Source organism: Capricornis sumatraensis, chromosome 10 (assembly GCF_032405125.1).
Source record: "Capricornis sumatraensis isolate serow.1 chromosome 10, serow.2, whole genome shotgun sequence".
NCBI lineage: Eukaryota > Metazoa > Chordata > Mammalia > Artiodactyla > Bovidae > Capricornis > Capricornis sumatraensis.
Window position 1 is genome coordinate 88596768 of NC_091078.1, and position 24816 is coordinate 88621583.

General features: G+C 43.0%; 1 protein-coding gene across 11 annotated transcripts in view; it reads right to left on the reverse strand.

The window, feature by feature from the left end:
- The window catches only part of PXK (PX domain containing serine/threonine kinase like), an 82812-nt gene that overhangs the window by 37760 nt on the left and 20236 nt on the right, over window positions 1-24816 (reverse strand). For 3 of the 11 annotated variants that reach the window (XM_068981952.1, XM_068981951.1, XM_068981950.1), the window contains exons 2-4: window positions 17028-17078; window positions 15003-15050; window positions 8043-8229 (exon numbers count right to left, since the gene is read on the reverse strand). In XM_068981952.1, the coding sequence (XP_068838053.1) occupies window positions 8043-8229; window positions 15003-15050; window positions 17028-17078 (286 nt within the window). The remainder of the gene's footprint in view (window positions 1-8042; window positions 8230-15002; window positions 15051-17027; window positions 17079-24816) is intronic. The other 8 variants (XM_068981961.1, XM_068981957.1, XM_068981954.1 and 5 more) reach the window with 3 other exon arrangements.

A 24816-nucleotide genomic window follows, 5' to 3' on the forward strand; every position in this document is an offset into this window, starting at 1 on the left:
AGCACATGAAATCCATGAAAAGGAAGGCATCTGCCCTCCCTTTCATTAGCACTGACTGACCCATGGGGGAAACTGCACGCTTTCTTCTGCTGCTGCTAAGTCGCTGCAGTTGTGTCCGACTCTATGCGACCCCATGGACGGCAGCCCACCAGGCTCCCTCGTCCCTGGGATTCTCCAGGCAAGAACACTGGAGTTGGTTGCCATTTTCTTCTCCAATGCATGAAAGTGAAAAGTGAAAGTGAAGACGCTCAGTCGTGTCTGACTCTCATGCTCTCTAGACGCTGACAAACAAGCCCCAGACAGGAAACGCAGAGCGACACCTTCAAGTCCACCTTACGCTCCCCACAGAGCTCAGACTTCTCAGCTCAGAAAGTACCAGCTGCCCTCACTGTGTGCAGCCTTTGACCACCTAGATCTTAGCCCCATGAAGTGACTGCAGGGAATACAGACCAGCTGGTATGTTACAGCAAACTGCAGCCTTTCTGAAGCACCCTGCTCTTGTTCTGAATATAATCTCACCTTCACTCCCACCCTCATCTCCTGCCCAAACCCTCCCTCTCTCTTCCACTCCACCCTGGAGCCCACTACTATCTGACCTGTTCACAGGACTCTTGGGATTTTAGAGCTAGAAGAGAGCTTTGGATACTATCTGGTCCACTCTCCCCACCTCCATCTCTTATGTCATCAGTCAGGACCCCGAGGCCTACAAAGTGGAGAAGGTGCTGCTAATAAGAAAGCTGGGGCCAGGATGCAGGCCTCTTGATTTCTGGTCCCAGTGACATCTGCATGGACATTAAAAAGCTTATTTACGGACTGGTTTAAGGTGGGAAGATGGTTACAGTGCAGTGATGGCTATACCTTGCTAACAAGATGAATAAGGCGATGTGTGTGTATGTGTACATGTTTCTCAACATAAACCCCACATGACTGGCCAGGAGACAACTGATTTCCCTGTACAACAGCTGGCCCTCAATTAGACTTTTTAATTCAAATGAACAACCCCAAACCAACCCTCAACAAAGCACCAAGGACCCATATTTCCTTTCAGTGAATTTGGTAGTAAAAAGAGATTGGAATACCAGGCCATCTTATCTGCCTCCTCAGAAACCTGTATGCAGGTCAAGAAGCAACAGTAAGAACCAGACATGGAATAACAGACTGGTTCAAAATTGGGAAAGGGGTACATCAAGGCTATAGATTGTCACCCTGTTGATTGAACTTCTGTGCAGAGTACATCATGTGAAATGCCAGGCTGGATGAATCACAAGCTGGAATCAAGACTGCTGGGAGAAATATCAACCTCTGATATGCAGATGGTACCACCCTAACGGCAGAAAGTATGGTGAAAGACGAGAATGAAAAAGCTGGCTGAAAACTCAACTTTCAAAAAATGAAGATCTTGACATCCAGACCCATCACTTCATGACAAATACATGGGGAAAACTTGGAAACAGTGACAGATTTTATTTTCTTGGGCTCCAAAATCACTGCAGATGGTGACTGCAGCCATGAAGTTAAAAGATGATTGTGCCTTGGAAGGAAAGCTATGAAAAACCCAAACAGCATATTAAAAAGCACAGATATCACTTTGCCCACAAAGGTTCATACAGTCAAAGCTATGGTTTTTCCAGTAGTCACATACAGATGTGAGAGCTGGACCATAAAGAAGGCTGAGAGCCAAAGAACTGATGCTTTCAAAATGTAGTGCTGGAGAAGACTCTTGAGAGTGCCTTGGACAGCGAGGAGATCAATCCAGTCAATCCTAAATTAAATCAGTCCTGAATATTCATTAGAAGGACTGATGCTGAACCTTGAGCTCCAATACTTTGGCCACCTGATGCGAAGAGTTGACTCACTGGAAAAGACCCTGATGCTGGGAAAGACTGAGGGCAGGAGGAGAAGGGGATGACAGAAGATGAGATGGTTGGATGGCATCATGGATTCAACAGACATGAGTCTGAGCAAACTCCAGGAGATAGTGAAGGACAGGGAAGCCTGGCGTACTGCAGTTCATGGGATCACAAAGAGTGGGACCCAACTGAGCAACTGAACAACAAAAAAGCAGAAGGAAAGGAAGAAAAGGACCAGCAATCCCCGGCTGGGGTCCCAGAGAGGAAAGCAGGGAGCTGCTGATGTCCTGAGAGCTGCTGGCCACCCATCCCCTGGGGAATGGGTGGCATCAACGTGTCTCCTCTGACAAAACACCTGCAGGCTCAGTCAGAGCAATAGGCAGGAAACGTGGCCTTGGTGGTTTCAGCCACACCTGAACACAAAACTCAGATCCTGCTGAAGGGAAGCTGGACAGTGGCCACAGAAACTAAGGAGAGGTACAGACAGTATCCATATTACAGGGGAAATGCCAGAAGCTGGAGGTGCACGGGGTGCCCTTGGGGGCCATGGGCCACACTGTAAGTTTTGGGAAACCTGGACAAGACTGCCCTGCTCTTTGGGGAACAGCTCAGTTAAGCTGATGTGGAGGAGGTGGCCTGGGTTTCCCTTTCCTGAGGCACTTGGTGAGTCAGCGCAGAGGAAAGACAAAGTTCTGACATTTCATGCAAAGGGGGAAATTAATCAGCACTTCTCTGAAAACAGCACCCAACCCTTATTGTTTCATCAGGACTGTGCCCTCTAAATAGCGGCAGCTACTTAAGTGTTTGGGTTCTGGCAGGAGTCTCTGACAGTTTTCTCACACTCCTGTGCTCATCTCCTTTGGATTCCTGATTGTCTGGCATCCTGGGAGAGAGGGGAAAAATCAGGACAAGAGCAGCATGTAGAGAGGGACATGAGGAGGAGATATAGGGATCAGACAATGTTCCAGGGGCTGAGCAGCATTTTAATTGAGAAACATTCAGACACTAGACACTTGTGCAATCATACAAATATGCAACCCTAGGTAAGGCCCTTCTTGGGAGACTGCTCATGTATAAAATGAGAGGGTTCTCCTGGAACTCAATGAGTTTGGCACAGTTGCAGGATACAAAATTAATATGCAGAAACTGGTTGCATTTCTGTATACTAACAAGAAACTATCACAAAGAAATGAAAGTAAGAAAACAATTCCATTTACAATCATATCAAGAAGAATAAATCCAACTAAACAGGTAAAAGATCTGTACTCTAAAAACTCTAAGATACTAACGAAAGAAAGTGAAGAGGACACAAACAGATGGAAAGATATACTGTGTTCATGGACTGGAAGAATGAATATAGCTGAAATGACTGTACAGGCTAAGGCAATCTACAGATTCAGTGCAATCCCTATAAAATATCACTAGCTTTTTTCACAGAGCTAGAGCAAATAATTCTAAATTTTTATGGAAACAGAAGAGATCTTGAATAGTCAAAACAATCTTGAAAAAGAAAAGCTGGAAGCATCATGCTTGTGATTTCAAAGCACACTACAAAGGTACAATAGTCAAAACAGTATGGTACTGGGATGTGCACAAGCACACACACAGAGCATGAAGAAACAGAACAGAGCGCCCAGAAATGAACCCGTACTTCTATCAGCAATTAATCTATTAATACAACAAAGGAGGCAAGAATATACAATGGAGAAAAGACAACCTCTTCAATAAATTCGGGAAAATTAGACAGCTGAATGCAACAGAACCAAACTGGACTACTCTCTCACATCATATACAAAAATAAACTAAAAATGGATTAAAGACATAAATGGAAGACCTAAAAACATAAAATTCCTAGGAGAAAACACAGGTGACAAACTCTTTGACATTGGTCTTAGCAATGTTTTTTTTGGATATGCCCCCTTGGGAAACACAAGAAGCAAAAACCAACCAATGGAACCTAATCAAACTTAAAAGCTTTTGCACAGCAAAGAAAACCATTAACAAAACAAAAAGACCAGCTGCTGAATCGGAGAACAGATTTGCAAACAATGTATCTGACAAATGGTTAATGTTCAAAATATACAAAGAACTCATACAACTAAATATCAAAACACAAAAAACACTATTAAAAAATGGGCAGAATACTTGAATAGACATTTTTCCCAAGAAGACAGACAGATTGCCAACAGGTACATGAAAAGATGCTCAACATCAGTACTCATCAGGGAAATGCAAATCAAAACCACAGTGAAGTATCACCTCACACCCATCAGGATGGCTATCATCAAAAAGACCACGAATAAATAAGTTTTGGTGAAGATGCAGAGAAAAAGAACCCTTGTGGATTACTGATGAGAAGGTAACTTGAAATAGCCACTACAGCAAAGAATACGGAGAGCCCTCAAAAACTTTAGACGCAGAACTACCATATGGTTGTTCAATTTCACTCCTTGGTATTTACCAGAAGAAAATGAAAACACTAACTAGAAAAAAATATACACACCCACCATGTTCACTGTGGCATTATTCACAGTGGCTGAGATGTGGACGCAACCTAGGCATCACGGGGCATATTAATCAGCCACAAAAAAGAATGACATCTTGCCATTTGCAACAACATGGAGGGATACAGTTGATAACTACATAATATCTTTTTATGGTGACATATGTAAGTAGACTTATCATGATGATTATTTTGACAGGTATAGAAACATCAAATCATAATGTTGTGCAACAGGAACTAACACAGTAGTGCAGGTCAATTATTCGTCAAAAACGCACAGAAAAAGAGATCAGATTTGTGGTTACCAGAGGTGGGGGCTGGAGGTAGGAGGATGGGGAATTGAATGAAGGTGGCCAAAAGGTACAAACTTCAGCTATAAGATAAATAAGTACTAGGAATGCAATACCCAGCACGATAAATATAACTAACTTTGTTGTACATTATGCATGAAAGTTACTAAGAGAGTAAACTCTAAGAGTTCTTATCACACAGAAGCAATTTTCCTCTCCTACTTTAATCCTGCATCTCTATGAGATGACAGATGGTCACTAAACTTACTGTGATCCTCATGTCACAATGTATGTAAGTCAAATCACTATGCTATACACCTAAACATATTCAGTGCTGTATGTCAATCATATCTCAATAAAACTGGAAGAAAAACAACAACAAACTTACATTAAAAAATAAATAAAACAAGAGGGTTAGTCTAGATGCATCTGCTGCAAGGTCCCTGCTAGCTCTGATCCCCTGGCAACTCAAGGTATTTCTAGTACAAGCTCCCTGAGAACAAGGAGCACATTTTCCTCGCACCTGTACCCCAACACCCAGCCCCGCACCCAGGACATGGCATGGCAGAGCAGAGAGTCAAGCGTCCGGAATGGATAGCATCATCACGTGTACACTACACCGTGACATTTGACCTCAGGAGGACACTAGCAGACACTGTCGGGAAACGACGCGGACGAACAAACCAGTGAACAGGGCTGAGCTGCAAGGGACTCGATAAAAGTCAGCCCAGAGTCCATGGTGTGACAATCCTGGAACAAGTGAGGTGAAGTAGGTGAAATGAAAGCCAAGGGAGACCTGCTCTGAGAGAACACGAGTTGTCCTGGGAGCCCCAGGCCGGTGATGCCTTTTCTCCAATGAGCTCCAAGAAACAAGTGGGGTAAAAATGCAAGCCTTGTAACAACTCAAAGTTCTGTTTCATAACTTACAGCAAATATGAGTTTGAAATAAACTTCCCTTCAGTGGGTTGCTTTCTACAAAGGCATTCTTCTTACCCCTGCAGGCACTTTCACTAGAAGATGACAGGCATGTTCTCGGGCAAGGCTTCTCAAACTTTAATATGCATGCAAATGACCTGGGGACCTTGTTAAAAACCACATCCTGATTCTAGGTTTGGGCTGGGGCCTGAATGTTACATCCCTAACAAGCTCCCGATGATGCCAGTGCTGCTGGTCAGAGGACCCGTGATGTGAGTAGCAATTTCCAACTGTGGTTTTCAAACTCAGCTGCATATCAGAATCTCTGGGGAGGGCAAGGTTACAAACTATGAACCCCATCCACAGAGATTCTGATTTGACTGGCATGAATGCAGTCTGGGCATTGGAATTTGTTTTAAAGCTCCCCAGGTGATTCCATTATGCAGAAAAGTTTCAGGCTACCCTGGTAGACTGCAGTAGACATCAGTTTGATCCCTGATCCAGGAAGATTCCACATGCCTCGGAGCAACAAAGTCCATGTGCCGTAACTACTGAGCCTGTGCTCTGGAGCCTGGGAGCTGCAATTACTGAGTCCATGTGCTGCAGCCACTGAAGCCCTCATGCCCTAGAGCCCGTGCCCAGAAACAAGAGATGTTACCACAATCAGAAGCCCGCACATCACAGCTAGAACAACGAAGACCCAGCATGGCCAAAACTTAATCAGTTAATTAATTAAAAATAAGATCAAGAAAAGTTTCGTGCCTGATAAGCAGTCCTCTGTTTCCCTCTATCTGACACAAGAATAAAAGCATCTCCTTCTAATTACTTCAAAAGGAGTGTTCTAAGGACGCAAAATGTAGCCTCTAAACAGTCTATTCTCTTAGCAAGGAAATCAGCTTACTAATGATACCCAGTGTTCCACTTAGACTCTCAGCATGGTTTAGCTTTAACATATTGGCTGAATTCTAGTCACTGGTTTGGTTTTACAACAGCTTCTATTGGCCTGTTCAAGACCATGCCAGAGTGTATTAAACATTTAATCACTCATTCTGCTGACAATGGGCTTACAGAACTGCTGCTGGCCGTGTGTGTGACTGGCACCCTTTCCCACTCAGGCCCCTGGCTGCTGCTCTGTCCAGGGAAGGTTTGGAAAGGGACCACCTGCTCCCCAGGCTTTGCACACAGCAGGTTTCAGCAAGCAACTGGGAAGACACAGAAAGGCCCCTTCTGAATCACTATTGTGTTTAAAGTAATTCCCAAAAGAGCCAGGCATAATATATATTGTAAACACAAAAACAGGCAAATATAAATAAAACTGACATTACTGTACAGATCACTGTGGACTATTTACTCTCAGTTTTGTCAGGGAAGATAATAGTGATAAGACTTTGTACACAGACAAGTTCTCTTCCGTATTTTTCTAAACAAGCATTAAAAATATTTTAGAACTAATTTTTGTCTTATAGAGACATGGATGGACCTAGAGTGTGTCACACCAAGGGAAGTAAGTCAGAAAGAGAAAAATAAATATCTGTTAACACATATAAGTGTGTCTAGAAAAATGGTACAGATGAACCTGTTTCCAAGGCAGGAACAGAGATGCAGACATAGAGAAGGCATCTGTGGACAGTGGGGAAAGGAGAGGGTGGGAAGAATCGGGAGGTTGGGACTGACACATATGCACTACCACACGTGACACAGATAGGTAGTGGGAAACCGCAGTAAAATACAGCAGGCTCAGCTCAGTGCTCCATGGCGGCTTAGAGGGTGGGCTGGGGGTGGCGGTCAGCAGCTGAGGAGGGAGGGGATATACGTGTACATACAGCTGATTCACTTTATGGTACAGCAGAAATTAACACAACATTATAAAGCAATTATCTTCCAGTTTAAAAATATGTTCTTCTTAGATATCTACAGTAAATTACAATCAGGTAAGTATTAGCAGATGAATAATGCCCTAGAGTTGGACTGTGAAGAAAGCTGAGCGCCAAAGAATTAATGCTTTTGAACTGTGGTGTTGGAGAAGACTCTTGAGAGTCCCTTGGACTGCAAGGAGATCCAACCAGTCCATTCTAAAGGAGATGGGTCCTGGATGTTCTTTGGAAGGACTGATGCTGAAGCTGAAACTCCAGTACTTTGGCCACCTCATGAGAAGAGTTGACTCATTGGAAAAGAAATGCTGGCAGGGATTAGGGGTAGGAGGAGAAGGGGATGACAGAGGGATGGCGGGATGGCATCACCGACTTGATGGACATGAGTTTGAGTGAACTCCGGGAGTTGGTGATGGACAGGGAGGCCTGGCGTGCTGCAGTTCATGCGGTCACAAAGAGTCAGACACGACTGAGCGACTGAACTGAACTGAACTGAATGCCCTAGAACACATCTCCCCATCTGGAAGGAGAGTTTGTCCCACATATATTATCTCTGGCAAAGAAAAGTGCCTCTTTTGTCCCAGGAATGTAGCTGATAGATCCCTCTACTTACCAGTGTAGTTTGCAGAATAGTTGTTTGGATCTAGAAACTTCTTAACCAGCTCACAGTTAGACAAGATATGATTTGTGGTGATAACGTTGAGATAGTTCTGAAGACCTTTCTGCCTCTCAGCTATAAATTCACGATCCATGTTACCAATCAATTTTTTGGGAGGAAGAGGTAGACTTAGGCCTGCAATCTTTAATTAAAAAGAAAAAAGAAAAGTATTATACTCATGTCATCCCCAAATAAGACAGAATAGCAGAATCCCTGAGCCAACAGGTTTCGTTAGGTCTAAAACATTTCAGGATACATCCTAATCAGTCGTATTGTAAAACTGTGAAAACCTGTACATCTTAGAACTGATAAAATACTTTACTAAGTGTAGCACTTTAAGACTTAATTTTTTAAATGAAATTTACACATAAACATATTTTCTGAGAGTCAAATACTTTTGTTTATTACCGCTGGCAGTCCCATGATGCTCGCTCCCCACCACCCCAGCCGAAAGGTGACATATCCATTCCCCACTCCCCAAAGGGGGCCACATTCAACTCTTTCAGCTGATCTTTTGGAAGAAGTGATGGTTTACATTGTTATGCCTCGATTTTTCACTTTTAGGCATTATCTGCAAGTTTCTCCGTTACTGGAGATGAGGGTTAAGTTCTCTTTCACGACCTGATCTCATCCACACACATTCTAAACCTAATTCTTCCAACATCATGATACTATCACTTAAATAAGTGCAGCATGCATGCTTACATTAGGTAAATTATACTCACAACTGAGTCAAACAGCATGCTTACTACTACTTTCTGTCAACTAACATTTTTTTTTCTAGTTTTCTCTTCAACTACAAACTCTCCATCTAAGCCTTTCTTCAACACACTGAGATACAAAGATGAAACAATGTCATCTTGAAGAGCACTTTCCAGAACCCAGCAACCTGTTCCAAGCAGGACAGGTGGTCCCTAGACCTGCCACAAGACTTGCGTCCCAGGACCTCCCTTCACCACCATGTTAGAGAAGCCTCTGCCCTTTCTCCTGCTAAACCCCATTTCTATATCCATGCCTGCCTTTATCTTAGATAATCCCCTCACTTTTGGTGGAGATACCCTCCGTCAGCTTCCTAGAAAAGGAGAATTGTTTGAAACCTTGCACGTTAATAAAAAATGTCTTTATTTGGACAGGTCTCCTCTTTATTATGTAAATATCTCCAACTGTGCCTGCATTCTCCAGTCCAAAGAATGTTCAACTCTCTCCAGAGGCAAAAAACCCAGTTTCTCCACTGGAGAAGAGCAGGCATAAGTTGCTCAGATGGGGAGCTGTGGGGATCCAACTACTTAAACATACTTTCAACTCCTGATTTTAGCTTGACCTCACCCCACGTTGGAGGTAGCACTTGGTGCTGTCAATCTTTTGGAGGTTCTGTGGTGAAAACTGGGACCCAATGGGTTTATCCACCCTTACTGCCGTCTCGTAATTCCGCCTTCCCATATCTGCTTAATTAGTTAGCTCTCATCCACTGGGTTTTTAGTTTTTAATGTTTTTGTTATAATTTTCTCCTCTCCTATTTGTCCTTGAAGGGGTGTGTGTGTGTGTGTGTGTGTGTGTGTGTGTGTGTGTGTGTGTGTGTGTGTGTATACATATACAAGATCAAATTTACTGCTGTTTTAGAGTGGCTTGGGGAGAAAGGAAAAGTAAATGCAGGTGTGCAATCTACATCATTTTCCAGATCATTTAAAACTTTGATTCTATTTTTTAAACTTGAAAAACAAAGTATCAGATTGGTATCATAATTTAATGAGCAAAACACTGCTTTCAATGAGCAGTACTAGTCTACCCTTGTGCTTAGAGTGGTCCAAGTGGCATGTGTACTCATCTAGGGAAAGGTCTAAAACAGAAAGGCATCTTGAATTCAGAGAAGCATGTCATCTAAATCATCCATGTGAGCAAACCTAACTGAGCCTGCTTCCCCCCATTTTTTCAAACAATGAAGATCTTGAACTTGGCAATTAGGCAAGTTTGAACCTTGAACTTGAATTAGGCCTTGAACTTGAATTAGGCAAGATGAAAAGGTAGGCTGATAATTCTGAACTGCCTGTTTCTACAACATACTTATGAAAATATGTTAGAACACAAAGTGAATTTTCAACCATGGCCAAATTCACTGCCAGATAAGACACTGAACTTCAGGCTGTTTTCCTCTCTCATACAATTACGCTTTATGGAATAGCAGTTTCTTTATTAACTAAATAGAAAAGCAAAGTTATGAAGAAAGCACATCACTCATCTGGTACACATCCAAGTCAATTGTTTTATTACTATTTTTGTTCAGGAGCACTGGAATCAATGGTAATGTGTTACTGAAAATATAATTGATTTATTTCTTTTAAAAACTCTTTTAATAAGTTGCAGGATATAATCTCATTTGCGTGTCTGTGTGCACCTACATGTAAGCCCAGGCATATAGTTACATATACACGAAAAATGTCTAAAAGGACTTACTCTACCTGCTTTAGAGTAGCTACTTCTGGGAGTGGGTTGGTCAATTAATTTTTAATTCTATACTATGAAATGTTAAAATATCTTATTTATTATTTTTCAATTAAAAAAAGAAAAACACTTTTGCTCATCAGAGTTATCATATATACAATAAGGATTAAAATATATATACATACCATCAGCCAATATCAGCACATCTGCCAGCACTACTCACTCAAGAGCAGACTCAGCTGAAGCCCAGGTCACTCAGAATGGAAAGTCACATCTGACAAGATCAGATTTAAACCCCAGTAGGGCTATTTTTCACTCACAGTGGGGATGTCAGAATGAATTAGATAAGCTATCTGTTTCAAACTTGGTGACCTCCAAGCTTTAAAAAAAAAATTATTATTATTTTTTAAGTCAAGCATCATTTCTCTTTAGGTAAACTAGACAGCATATTAAAAAGCAGAGACATTACTCTGCCAACAAAGGTCCGTCTAGTCAAAGCTATGGTTTTTCCAGTAGCTATGTATGAGCCGGACTATAAAGAAAGCTGAGCACCAAATAATTGATGCTTTTGAACTGAGGTGTTGGAGTCTTGAGAGTCCCTTCGACTGCAAGAAGATCCAACCAGTCCATCCCAAAGGAAATCAGTCCTCAATATTCACTGGAAGGACTGATGCTGAAGCTAAAGCTCCAATACTCTGGCCACCTGATGTGAAGAACTGACTCACAGGAAAAGACCCTGATGCTGGGAAAGATTGAAAGCAGGAGAAGAAGGGGACGACAGAGGATGAGATAGTTGGATGGCATCACCGACTCGATGGACATGAGTTTGAGCAAGTTCTAGGAGCTGGTGATGGACAGGGAAGCCTGGTGTGCTGCAGTCCATGGGGTCACAAAGAGTCAGACACAACTGAGTGACTGAACTGAACTGAATTTAACTGAAATGGACTGCTCTGCCCAGATACCTCATCAGCTCTTCCAAATCATCAGGTGACACAAAGAATTCTTTGCCAACAGCTGAGAGTAGAGTGTCTCTGCCATGTCAGTCTGCTAGGCACATGGCAGGTGTTTTTCTGCCCCGGTTTGGGTTCTCATGAGAAATTTTTCTTCAGGTGTTGAAACTTTGCAGTGTGTGTGTGATTTTAAAATCTTGCCTTTGACAGGAGGCTAGCATTCAAGAGAAGTTAACTTTCTCTTTCAGCTTCTCCCAGAACTTCTCAAATGCTTCCCCATCACAGAATATAAAGTTTAGAACTCCTGTGACTTGTTAGAAAGGAGGGCAAGAGAATACTAGCACACATATGATGAAGGCCCTCAGCCCCTGACTTCCTAGACACCTCCACAGGGACGACTTCAAGCAAAGGCACCTCATCATGACATTTTTTAAAAAAATTGTTCCCTTTTTAAAGTGCCCTTTAGATTCCATTCTTGAGTTCCCTGTATAAAGGAAAGAGAACAGTAAAGCCAGCAGAGAAGTCCCCAGAGTTCCTCTACTTGTAACACCTGCAGAGTGACAAAGCAAAGTGGGATTGACAGCCAAAGTGGGGTCTCGAGCCCGTAACCTGACCCATGCTAGCCTAGCAAAAACTTCTAAACTCCATGGCAAACTCTATCAGTTTCCAGAAAACTAGGTTTTTTTGTCTGGAGGAAAAAATCTTCTACCTCTGAATCAGCTGATGTCCCACTTCCATTAATAATCTGCAAATTGCCTTGAACTCCATTCCAGCAAGTATTCCAAGGAGCACTAAGTGCTCATCAGACCCTAATTTGTCCCCATTTCCCCTCAGTGTTCAGTAGAGTCTCTCCCATGTGAAAAATGGGCAGTGAAACCAAATCACAAAACATTTGTGCTATAAGAGATCTGCAAAGTCATCTGGTTCAGCCTCTTAGCTTCATATGGAGACAGTGAGGACAGAGAGGAAGTACCAGAGCCCAGGCAGAGGCTGGGTCCCCATCTCAAGCCTGAGGGTCCCCTACAGTTCTCATCACTGTAGCTCCTGCTGCTGTCTTTTCCCATGTCTCATTCTATCTCCCTGTATGGTCATTGATTTGATGGTGCCTTTAAAATAAGGTAGTGGTTTCTCTTCACTGTTATCACAAGATATATTTGCTATAAAAAATTGGGAAAATACAGCTCTTCTTCTGTTTTTCCACTTATATAACTTGCACGTGCTTATTTGTACTGAACTTGGAAAGTACAGAATGGTACAAAGAACCAGGGGGAAAAAAAAACAACAGAACCCATAATCCTGCCACCTGGAGGTCCCCATTGTTAACATTCTGGCAAACTTCCTCCCAATCATTTTTCCTAAACATTTCATGTAATTATTATATTGCATGGATACTTTTACACACTGCTTATTTCACTTAGATGTTTTTTCTATTGGATTCAAACAACCCTGCATATGTGTATTATATTTCTCTTTCTTCAGCAGGAACTCATTTATCTGTCAGAAGGGTAATCAGAAACTGAAATTCATAGTCACAGTTTTATTTTGTGGTTTTGGAGTCTTTTGGGTCTGTTTTATGGAGGTTGTTTTGAAATTATTTTACTGCCAAAAAGTTGTATGTACTTTCTTCTGTTTGTTTACTTGGATCCAGGAAAACCTCCCACTGAAGTGCTGTCTGGCCATATCCTGCCCAACACAAGCCAACATCAATACACGTGGATATTTGCATTTGAAATAAGATGCACATTGAAAGTGCCCATTTTAAAAGGGAAAATTACACTGATGTAAAAATAAATTTCTATTATATTAAACAAGGCCATAACTGAATAGTCATGGAGATTCAACTTTATATCCCCAAAGCAAGAACAAACAGGAGATAAGACTTTCCTTCCCACCCTGTATTCTTGGGGTCTAGGCCCAGGCAGCTTCCATTTCAGAAGTATCTCTCTCATGATTCTTACTCAGCCCTGGCTGAATAGCACTGTACAAAATCACGACCCTTTCCTTTAAAATCAGGCAAGGGTTCACTTGTGCATAAAGGTGAAAGCACATAGTAGGCCCAACATTAGCTCCCAGATGTTCATGCCACTTTGAGCACATGGAAGTGTCTGGAGAGCCTTGTGGGGAAGATCCACTGCTGGAATAAACAGCATGTCAGTCAGTGGCTCACCTACAATAGTCATCAGACACCCAGTTTTAGTCTGAGTGGAAAGACTATGCTCTTAAAATCCACAAGTGAAACCAATTAAAGCCATCTCTGAGAATCTGATCTCTGTTGATATTCTATCTGGATATTTAAACTGGTCACACTACAATTAAAATGGAGACAGACACCATGTGTGAAGCAAGACCATATATCAATGACATAAAGGTCTGCAGATACTCAGGCCAGTTCTGCTGGATGGAGAACATGGCATTCAGCAGTGTTGCAAATAATGTTAAAGTCTGGACTCTACAAATGCTCTTTTTCCAAAGGCTGCTCAGTAAAAAATGGCCTTTTGATGGACGGGCAGCATGACATTCCCTCCCAGCCCTCCATCCTCCTGCCGTCTGTGGATAGGATCGGAGATCACTCAGAATCAGTGATGAGACAGTGCACCTCCCCAGGTGAGCTGGTCGTGAGCTAAGCACGCTGGTTCAAGGATTTATGCCACCATTCAAAGTTGAGATACAATAAAGGCCCAATGAAAGTGGCAGAGAACTGTTAGTCCCTCAGTTGTGTCTGACTCTTTGCGACCCCATGGACTGTAGCCCACCAGGCTCCTCTGTTGATGGAATTCTCCAGGCAAGAATACTGGAGTGAGTCGCCACTTCCTTCCCAGGGGAACTTCCCAACCCAGGCATGGAACCCAGGTCTCCTGCATTACAGGCAGATTCTTTCCTGAATCATGGCCTTAGCCACCAGGGAAGCCCCAGTGGGCTTCAATAATCCTGGCACTTGAAGGCCGGTCTGCCAGGTGGGGCGTGGCAGTGCTGCCAACCCCTAGGGGGCCATGCTTCCCTAGGACCCTGCGGCACTAGCAGAGCCAGATGTGTTTCCAGCTCACCCCTCTTTCCATTATGGCCACCAAGTTACAAACATTTAACCAAAGGGATTTGGAAATACATATTTAAGAGAAAAAAGGTAATGCTGAAAAAGGCTGCGTCTCTAGTTACTGCTGAGTGCTGATCTGTACTGCTGACTATGTGGCCTAGTTTAAGAGAGTCTGAGAGTCCCCGCTCTCAGTGAACAATTCTATTAATCCATCTAGGTATTTCTAACCTGTGAAAAGGAGATAACACACAGCATCCCATGACTGCGGTTAAGGACACTGTCTGGCACAAAGGTAGCCGGCTGTACGGTGACTATTATAAATGGCATTTATTCCCCAAGTCTATTTTTAGAGTCACACATCATCTGTTTGAAGTATGAGCTTATCTCCTTTGCTAGGGAAATCTGATAACTTCTTGTTCCTGATGTTGCCATTTCCAACCCATTTCTAAGATACCCGAAGCAATAAATGTGTCATTGGTGTTTTAGAATAATTACCTGCAAGCTGTTGTTCAGCAAATCAAAGTCACTGTATCTCCTAACAATCTGTAAGAAAGAAAACAGTGGTTGTTTTGATTCAGCACAAACCATCGATTTTCATTTCCTTATTTAATACTTATTGGCATTCTAGAGTCAAGGCACTTGCATCAAGGGTAGCAGGGCTTATACCTGGAGCCTAACTTGTTTCACTTGGCAGCCCCAGAAAACAGACCAAGCAGTGTCCCAGAGTTGGCTAGGCCGTGGGAAACTGGTTAATGCCAGCCAAATTCGCAAGATGCCAAGAGGTAAGAGAGAAGGATGATGTTTTGAGGGTGAATAGCCCTTTAATTTTTTTTTTTTTCAATTACCTAGGCACCTAGTTAACTAGAAAGATGAGTTAATAATTTACCAAAAAAAAAAAAAAAGTTTAACTGAACATGAAAACAAAGTAAATGGATGTAGACAGTTTTGAAGCTCTTCCATCTTTGCCCTGAATAACGCTGCCCCTCTCTGAGATCACAGCAGTTTAGAGGCTGGATGCACCTGCCAGCACCACCCTTCACCAACTCCCCTCCTGGCAACAGTCCACACCCACTGTCCACGCCTTTTCTCTTAGTTATGCTGGTGCCACTGATTATGCCACAGCAAATTACACTAGCTCTTCAGTCAGAGGGGAAGGAAGCTCTCTGGCTTTCAAATAGTTTTTCTAATGTTTATTGATGATTCTCAAATATTAGTGTGCAGAACTACTTGGAGATCATCGAGGACCCTACCCACCCAAAGGGAAACAAATTCAGGAGGTTAAGTATCTACATTTTTATTAAGTATTCCCCAGGCCTCTAAAGCACTGCATTTACAAGACTACATATAAGGTTGATTTTTCTGGTAGGACACTGTCCTTGGGCCTGCTTGGCATGCATATATATCAAAAAGTTAAACATGGGGCCATACCTAATAATTGCAAGGGAGCAAAAGGTGGCATAGAGAATACTTGAATTCTAACCTCGTTCCGTCATGGACTTCAGTGTGATCTTGGACTAGCTACTTGACTTTTGAATGTAAAATAGGGCTAATGTGATGGCACAGAACTGGCTTTAATGGGCTAAGTGAATTAACGTGCTTGAGCCACTGCCTAACAATAAACGTTCAGTTCAGTTCAGTCGCTCAGTTGTGTCTGACTCTTTGCGACCCCATGGACTGCAGCACACCAGGTTTCCCTGTCCATCACCAACTCCAGGAGCTTGTTCAAACTCATGTCCATCAAGTCTGTGATGTTATAATTATTCCAACTAAAAGTAGTTAGAATTTTCAGGCAAATACAAGACTAAGTACAGGCCTTTGAGGTCAAAGACTGCTTAAGGTGAGAGGTAAGGTTCAAGCCGGGCTGTGAAGGACAAGGTAAGATTTTTGGAAGATGGAACACAGAAGTCATTATAATTACTACAACAGGAAAGAAATGGCTCCTGTATAGAATTCAGCCACTCTCTGCAAGTCAACTGGGATGGAAAGGACCTCTAGATCTATATAGTAAGTTCTCTTTCTCTGAGGCCAACCATCAGGAAAGCAGGCCTTGGAGCTGTAAACAGACATCACCATGGTCAGTGCGGGACCTAGCCCTAGAAACTGCCCATGACTAGATTTAAGAGTCCATGAAATGCAGCATCCGAACTGCATGATGTCTAGGGCACGATCTCATCTTTCAAACTGGTGGACTGACGACTAACCTGCCCTACCCACACCATGGCTTCACGGGAGGAGGCTTGAATTATTCAACAGGAGGAACAAAACAAGTCAGTTGCCTACTCTGCTTACTCTGTGTCCAACTGGGGAACACATTCCTAATCTCTGCGGTAACATCATACATGAATTAAACCAAACAACTGAGAACAGAAAAGCCTTTTGTAAGAGATGCCCTAGATCTAAAGTTTTATAAAAGAAATACAATGTATATTTATGTGTTTTAGTTTTTGCAGATTTTTAGATGATTCCCGGCCAGAATTTTGTTTAAATATTTTTCCTGTGACAAAAAAAAAAAAAGCTTACCTGCCAGCTATTTTCTGCGGAAATTCCTCTTTGTACCCGAATGATATATTCCTAAAAAAGAAGGACAAAAAAGTCTCTATTATAAAACCCAAATCAGAGGATCAAAAATATGATGTGAAAGCATCAGATAGAGTAAACTTCAGAAAAGATTACTAGAGACAGAGAGGGGCATAAAGATAAAAGGGTAATCTCATAGCAGGACACAGCAGGCTTGTGGCGTGTAGGATCCCAGTTTCCCAGCCAGGGATGAACCCGCGCCCCCTGCATTAAAAGCATGGAGTCTTAACCACTGGACCACCAGGGAAGTCCCCAAGACACAGCAATCTTGAATGTGTATCACATTCAAACACCAGAGCTGTAAAACATGTGAAACAAAAACTGACAAGGACTGGAAGAAGAAATAGACGAATACATCATCAGAGTCGGAGATTTCAACACCTCTCCTGCAGCAACTGATAGAACAACAGAAACCCATAAGGACAGAGAAGAATTCAACAAAACCACTACTGATGAAAAATTAATCAACAGTTGATCTCAGCAAACAATGAAAATTTTTATTGAAGACCTGGGGACTATTACCCAGGAGACATTCTTTCAAAAAGCTCTTGAGGACTGTTGGGCCTGTTAGAGGTCAAGGCACAGTTCCACAAGTTTTGCAGACAAACAGTTATTTATCAAATGACATATCAACCGTTTATACAACCCAGATCTGCAGGTAAGAAACAAGTCATACAAAGCAAGTTGTGATCACGGTGACTTCTTACTAGAATAAGAAAGAATGTTGTTTCTTAAACAGGTCTAGTTAATGCAGAAGCAGAATACATACTATAGGGGAGGGCTCTGGGAGGCCCAAATGGGCTGAAAAAAATTTTATATCTCATTTTTTTCTTGTGCTGCCATAAAATATGAACTTCATTTCATCATCATCAACCAACAAATGTAATCAGCATTTATAGAACAATCCATTCGACAATAGCAGAATACACATTCCTTTCAAGAGGATATACAGATGGCAAATAAGCACAGAAAAAGATATTCAACATTACCAGTCATCAATCAAATGCAAAGTAAGACGACGGTGAGATATCACTGTATTTCTATCAGAATAGCTCAAACAAAAAAATAATGATAACACCAAATGCTGGCTAGGGAAATAGCCAAATAGGGAAACTGGATCACATAAATCAACGGTGGGAATTTTAAATGGCACTGAAACTCTATAATATGGTTTGACAACTTTCTTTTCTTTTTTTTTTTTTTTTAATTAAAACATGCAGCTATCATTATGACCCAACTGCACTCCTGGACATTCATTCCAGAGAAACAAAAACTTATATCTATACAGTAACTTATACATGAATGTTCACAGCTATTTTATTGGTAATAGCCCCAAAGCAGAAAAGCCAGATGTCTTTAAACAGGTGTATGTTTAAACTTCGCCACTTCCATACCAGGGAATACTACTTGGCAACAAAAATGAACGAACCATTGATACGTGCAACAAACTAGATGAATCTCTGGAGGATCCTGTGTGTGAGTGCTTAGTCACTCAGTCACATCAGACTCTTCGACCCCGTGGACTGTAGCCCACCAGACTCCTCTGTCCATGGGTATTATACAGACAAGCATACTGGAGTAGGTCACCATGCCCTCCTCCAGGGGATCTTCCCAACCCAGGGATCAAACTCAGGTCTCCCCCACTGCAGGCAGATTCTTTACCAGCTGAGCCACCAGGGAAGCCCGTCTGGAGGATTACATGGAGTGAAAAGACAATCCCCAAAGATTATAAACTACATGTCTTCACTTAGACAATATTTATGAAGTGACAGAATCACAGATATGGAGAACAGCCTATTGGTTGTCAACAGTTATGGCTGGGGTAGGAGGCTGTGTGTGGAAGGGAATCAGGTGTGACTACAGAAGGGCAAGGTGATGTGCTATGGTTTGAATGTCTCGGTCCCCACAAGGTTCACATATTGAAATACTAACTCCCCAAAATGATGGTATTAAAAAGTGGGAGGACCTTTGGGAGTTACTTAGGTCATGAGAGCAAACCCCTTAAGAATGGGATTAGCACCCTTACAAGAGAGGCTCCAGAGGGGTCCCTCACCCCTTCCGGCACATGGGATCGTTTGAGAAGGTGCTAGCTCTGAACCAGGAAGAGGACCATCAGAAGGCAGCCATGCTCGCACCTTAGTCTTGGACTCTCAGCCTCCTGAACCATGAGAAACGAATCCGTTGTGGACAGGCCACTCAGTTTATGGCATTTTGTTAGAGCAGTCCGAATGGACTAAGACATGGGCATGTCTGGGCCGATGGAAAGGTGCTGTATCTTCACTGGTCAATGTTAATATTTTGGTTGTGATATCATATCAAGTTTAGCCAGACATTACCAATGACAAACTCGATAACAGATATATGGGATCTCTGCAATGTTTCTTACAATGGTACGTGAATGAGCAATTATCTCAAATTTAAAAAATTAACCTTAGGCATTCAAAATTAGTTTAGTAGAATCAGAGGACTAAGATCAATGATTTTTCCTGCTCAAAGTTTGCATATAAGCTTTTCCGTTAGAAAAGGCTATGGTTAATAAAACAGGTAAAAAGGTAGTATAGGTATGCAGTGATAGCATTTTCCAAAGAAACCAAATTCAGTGACACCTCCCCCTCCTCCCAAGCTGCCTGATCATTGGAAGCTGCCTGATTCTGGGGAGCAAGGAGAAGCGAGAGAGTTAAAAATACCATTCCCAAGACTTGCTAAATCAGAATCTACAAGATAGAAATTAGAAATCAGAAGTTTTCATAGCTTCCCCAGGTAGTCAAATAAGCAGGAAACAAGAGACCTCGCTCAGCCTTCTGCTTACACACACAGGGACTTATGATGAAGCACAGAAAGAAACAGAGATTTTTTTCCTCAAATACTCAGAATTGTTTTAACATTTTGGGATGCTATGATTCAGGTATTACTCACAGTAACTACTCAACAAATGCTTAACACGGGACTCAACAAATCCTTTCTACTAAATTAATTCTGAATTAAAAAGGTTATGTAGAAAATAAAGCCAAATAAGCCTTGTTAACTTGGCAGCTGAATTTAAAAATAGATCTTATTACACTATCATTCATTTCCACTCTGTTTAGTTTGCAAAGGTTGATAAAGTTCACATAAGCAGAAATTTCCGCCTACTCTGGACTATGTTAAGAATGGTACATTCAACAATATCCACTCAATTACGAGTGAATCAACTACATGGCTGGCATCCTGCTGAGCTGGTTTCATGTCAGGTAATCATATAAATATTTCAAAACTGGCTTGTGTAGTATGGCAAATCTCTTAAGCAAAATGTCAATGCAATTATTTCTGAATACACAGAGATAAAATGCTAAAAATACCTGGCTTTCTTGTATTTGGAGATCAGTCTGTTAGCTCTGACATTTTCTTCTTTTCTCTGGGTTCTCTTACTGGAGATTGTCTGGGCTTTTACATTCTTATAGTAAAGCTAAAATCAGCACATATAATTGAGTACTTCCAAACAACCACACGCAAACAAGTTTTGATGTTCAAATTGGGGGGAACTGTTATTTCTCGAAAATCACTTCAAGCATCCATTGCTTCACTATGATCTGTCAGAGGAATAACACTAACTTTCAAGGGCTTCCCTGGTGGCTCAGTGGTAAAAAGTTCGCCTGCCAATGCAGGAGACACAGGTTCTATCCCTGATCGGGGATGATTCCACATGCTACAGAGCAACTAAGCCCGTGCACCACAAGTACTCAGCCTGCGTGCTGGAGCCCTAGAGCCGCAACTGCTGAGCCCACGTGCAATGACTACTGGCTCCCGCAAGCCTAGAGCCCATGCTCTGCCACAAGAGAAGCCACTGCAATGAGAAGCCCGTGCATCATGCCCGCAGAGCAGCCCACTCTCCACAACTAGAGCAAAGCCCGTGCAGCAGGGAAGGCCCAGCACAGTCAAAAATAAATAAACAAAGTGCAGTTCAATGCTGAGCCCTTGGTAGATGTGAAATAAACACTGCTGTCCTGCTTGATACACTTTGAGTTTAAACTTTAGACCTGTGTTTTACAAAGATGTTGCTGCAGATGATAAACATCAATTAAGCAGTTATCATGTCCCAATCCCTGTGCTTTTGTTCATGCTAGGGGTATAACTCCCACAGTTTGACTCCAATCTTCCCTTTGTAGATACACAGTTTAGGGGTTTTGTTTTGTAATTTGGCTATAAAATGGCATGCAATAATGTTGAGGGAAAACATTTGGCAAAAGGAAAGCAATAACTCCAAGATGGGGCTGGGATCCTGAGGTCAGAGGGGTCTCCCTGGTAGCTCAGTTGGTAAAAAAAAATCCACCTGTAATGCAGGAGACCCCAGTTCGATTTCTGGATCAGGAAAATCCCCTGGAGAAGAGATAGGCTACCCACTCCAGTATTCTTGGGCTTCCCTGGTGGCTCAGCTGGAAAAGAATCTGCCTGCAATGCAAGAGACCTGGGTTCGATCCCTGGGTTGGGAAGACCCCCTAGAGAGGGGAATGGCTACTCACTCCAGTATTCTGGCCTGGTGAAATCCATGGACTGTAGAGTCCATGGGGTCAGAAATATTCAGACTGGGATGTCCTCAAATGACATCCTAATTAATGTTTCTGCCAAGACACTCTTTATGTTGACACCAGTGTTTTTTCCCAAAGAAGGTAGATCTGTCCCAGAGATCTGGCAATGCCTAGAGACATCTCTGGGTGTCACAGGATGAAGAAATGCTATGGGAAGCTGAAAGCTAGAGGCCAGAGATGCTGCTAAACATGCACGAGGCACACGGGACAGCCTCACAACAAGAGACACCCTGGCCCTACATGTCGACAGTGCTGACTGAGAACCCCAGGTCCAGATTCATCGAGTGAAACAGGTCACTCCAGTCCACGGAGGCTGGGGATGCAGCGGGTGGAAGAGTTAGTTCTGTCATCGCCTGTCCTCTCCTGCAGCCGGCTGCACAGCAACACCATGGGTGACACGCGCACACCCGCCAGAGGGCTTGCTTAATCACCGGTAGCCTCAGAAACCTCGCTGTGCTTCCCCTGTAAACACACATAAAGACACCTAAAGGCTCCAGTGTTGCCCTCAGGCCCCATCTGCCGTGTGGTTACAGACAGAGAAAGACAGCGGGATATTGGTAAGCGTGATTTTGCTCAGAAGTATGTTCATTCCACTTGAAAGGAGCAAGTTCATCCCTAAATATTAAAAAAAAAAAATTTTTTTTTTCAGAGTGCCTGAATGTCACCACCAAGCCCTACTAAAAGGAAATACCTTCACCTCAAATCCCTGATTCGTAAAGCAAACATAGCACAGCTGTTCTACTGCTGCTACCAGGCTGAAGCTCTGATGAAACCCGAGAGAAGAGAGCCCTGGAGACCAGCAGAAACCCAACATTTGAAGGCAGACTTCCACCTCCAGAGCTGCAGTCAGCAGCCCAGAATCTCTCAGTGCATCACCTCCCTCTCTGCCACCCTCTCTGATGTGGAACAGAACCTGCAGGCTCTGGAAGCGATGACAGACACTGGCACAGAAGGGAGAGCTCAGAGCCCTGCAGGGTGGCTCTGCATCACACAGACCCATGCCGGCTGCCCAGGCTGCCATCTGCAGCCACTTCCCCAAAGGGCCTCCTTCCTGCTCCTCTTCAGGACACCACATCCCTTTATCTTGGCCGGGGGTGGCGGGGGTGGTGGTGGCTGCCCTGCAGAGAGCCCAAGCATGTGAGCATCGCAGCAAGTCAGTGGGGGGGCTGAAGTTTTTCAATCTGGAAAGGCACTGGGACCACATGACTTCTGACTTAAGCTCGGGGGCAGAAGATAGAATTGCCATAGATAAGCACTGATCTTGTGGCAGGAGCTCTGCTAAAACGGGATCAGCAAAATTAAGTCAGCTGTCCAAGGTTGCACAGCTGGGAAGCTGCTGATTGGGAGCTGGAACCCACATCATTGATTCCTCAGGCTCTTTCTGCAGTCCTGAATGATGGGGGTCCTCACCAGTCTGGGGAACTCAGATGGACTCATTCTGAGGGGGCAGGGGCAGGAGCTGTCATTTCCACAAGAGTTGATCAATGCCCCCAATGTAAGCATTTCCCCAATAAGCATCCTCACTGACATTTTGTATTTCCTGAGTTTCTGAAAAGATACTCAAGATTTTACTGCACTGTAGCTGCTATTCAAAGTTGCATCGGTGTGATGAGATTTCAGGAAAAACTAGGGAGGAAAACTTACTTTGGCCCCAAATTACTTTAGTGAGGCTACAAACACCGACCACTTTGAAAGAAGTGTGGAAAAGAAGCTAAAGTCAAAACTTAAAGCCAAACGTCAAATCCACTCAATCAACAGCATTTTTCTCTTCCTGTTAGGCACAACAATCAGATTCACTGAGACTCAGAGCACAGAGAGAACAGGAAGCTGTTTGGAGGTATTTCACTTGTCAGTGTTTCTACTTCTCTACCTCTATGCAGAGGGTCCCAACCCTGCTACATTCTAGAATCACCCAGAGAACTTAAAAAAAAAAAGATACCCATGCTTTGACACTACCTCCCAGAGATTCTGATTTAACTTGTTTGGGCTGAGGCACAGGCATTCAGTTCAGCCGCTCAGTCATGTCCGACTCTTTGCGACCCCATGAACGGCAGCACGCCAAACCTCTCTGTTCATCACCAACTCTTGGAATCCACCCAAACCCATGTCCGTCGAGTCAGTGATGATATCCAACCATCTCATCCTCTGTTGTCCCCTTCTCCTCCTGCCCTCAATCTTTACAGCCTCAGGGTCTTTTCAAATGAGTCAGCGCTTTGCATCAGGTGGCCAAAGTATTGGAGTTTCAGCTTCAGCATCAGTCCTTCCAATGAACACTCAGGACTGATCTCCTTTAGGATGGACTGGTCGGATCTCCTTGCAGTCCAAGGGACTCTCAAGAGTCTACTCCAACATTACAGCTCAAAAGCATCAGTTCTTTGGCACTCAGCTTCCTTTATAGTCCAACTCTCACATCCATACATGACCACCGGAAAAACCACAGCCTTGACTAGACGGACCTTTGTTGGCAAAGTAATGTCTCTGCTTTTTAATATGCTGTTTAGGTTGGTCATAACTTGCTTTTCAAGGAGTAAGCATCTTTTAATTTCATGGCTGCAATCATCATCTGCAGTGATTTGGAGCCCAGAAAAATAAAGTCAGCCACTGTTTCCACTGTTTCCCCATCTATTTCCCATGAAGTGATGGGACCAGATGCCATGATCTTAGTTTTCTGGATGTTGAGCTTTAAGCCAACTTTTTCACTCTCCTCTTTCACTTTCATCAAGCGGCTCTTTAGTTCCTCTTCACTTTCTGCCATAAGGGTGGTGTCATCTGCATATCTGAGGTTATTGATATTTCTCCCGGCAATCTTGATTCCAGCTTGTGCTTCCTCCAGCCCAGTGTTTCTCATGATGTACTCTGCATAGAAGTTAAATAAGCAGGATGACAATATACAGCCTTGACGTACTCCTTTTCCTATTTGGAACCAGTCTGTTGTTCCATGTCCAGTTCTAACTGTTGCTTCCTGACCTGCATACAGGTTTCTCAAGAGGCAGGTCAGGTGGTCTGGTATTCCCATCTCTCTCAAATTTTCCACAGTTTACTGTGATCCACACAGTCAAAGGCTTTGGCATAGTCAATAAAGCAGAAATAGATATTTTTCTGGAACTCTCTTGCTTTTTCCATGATCCAGCGGATGTTGGCAATGTGATCTCTGGTTCCTCTGCCTT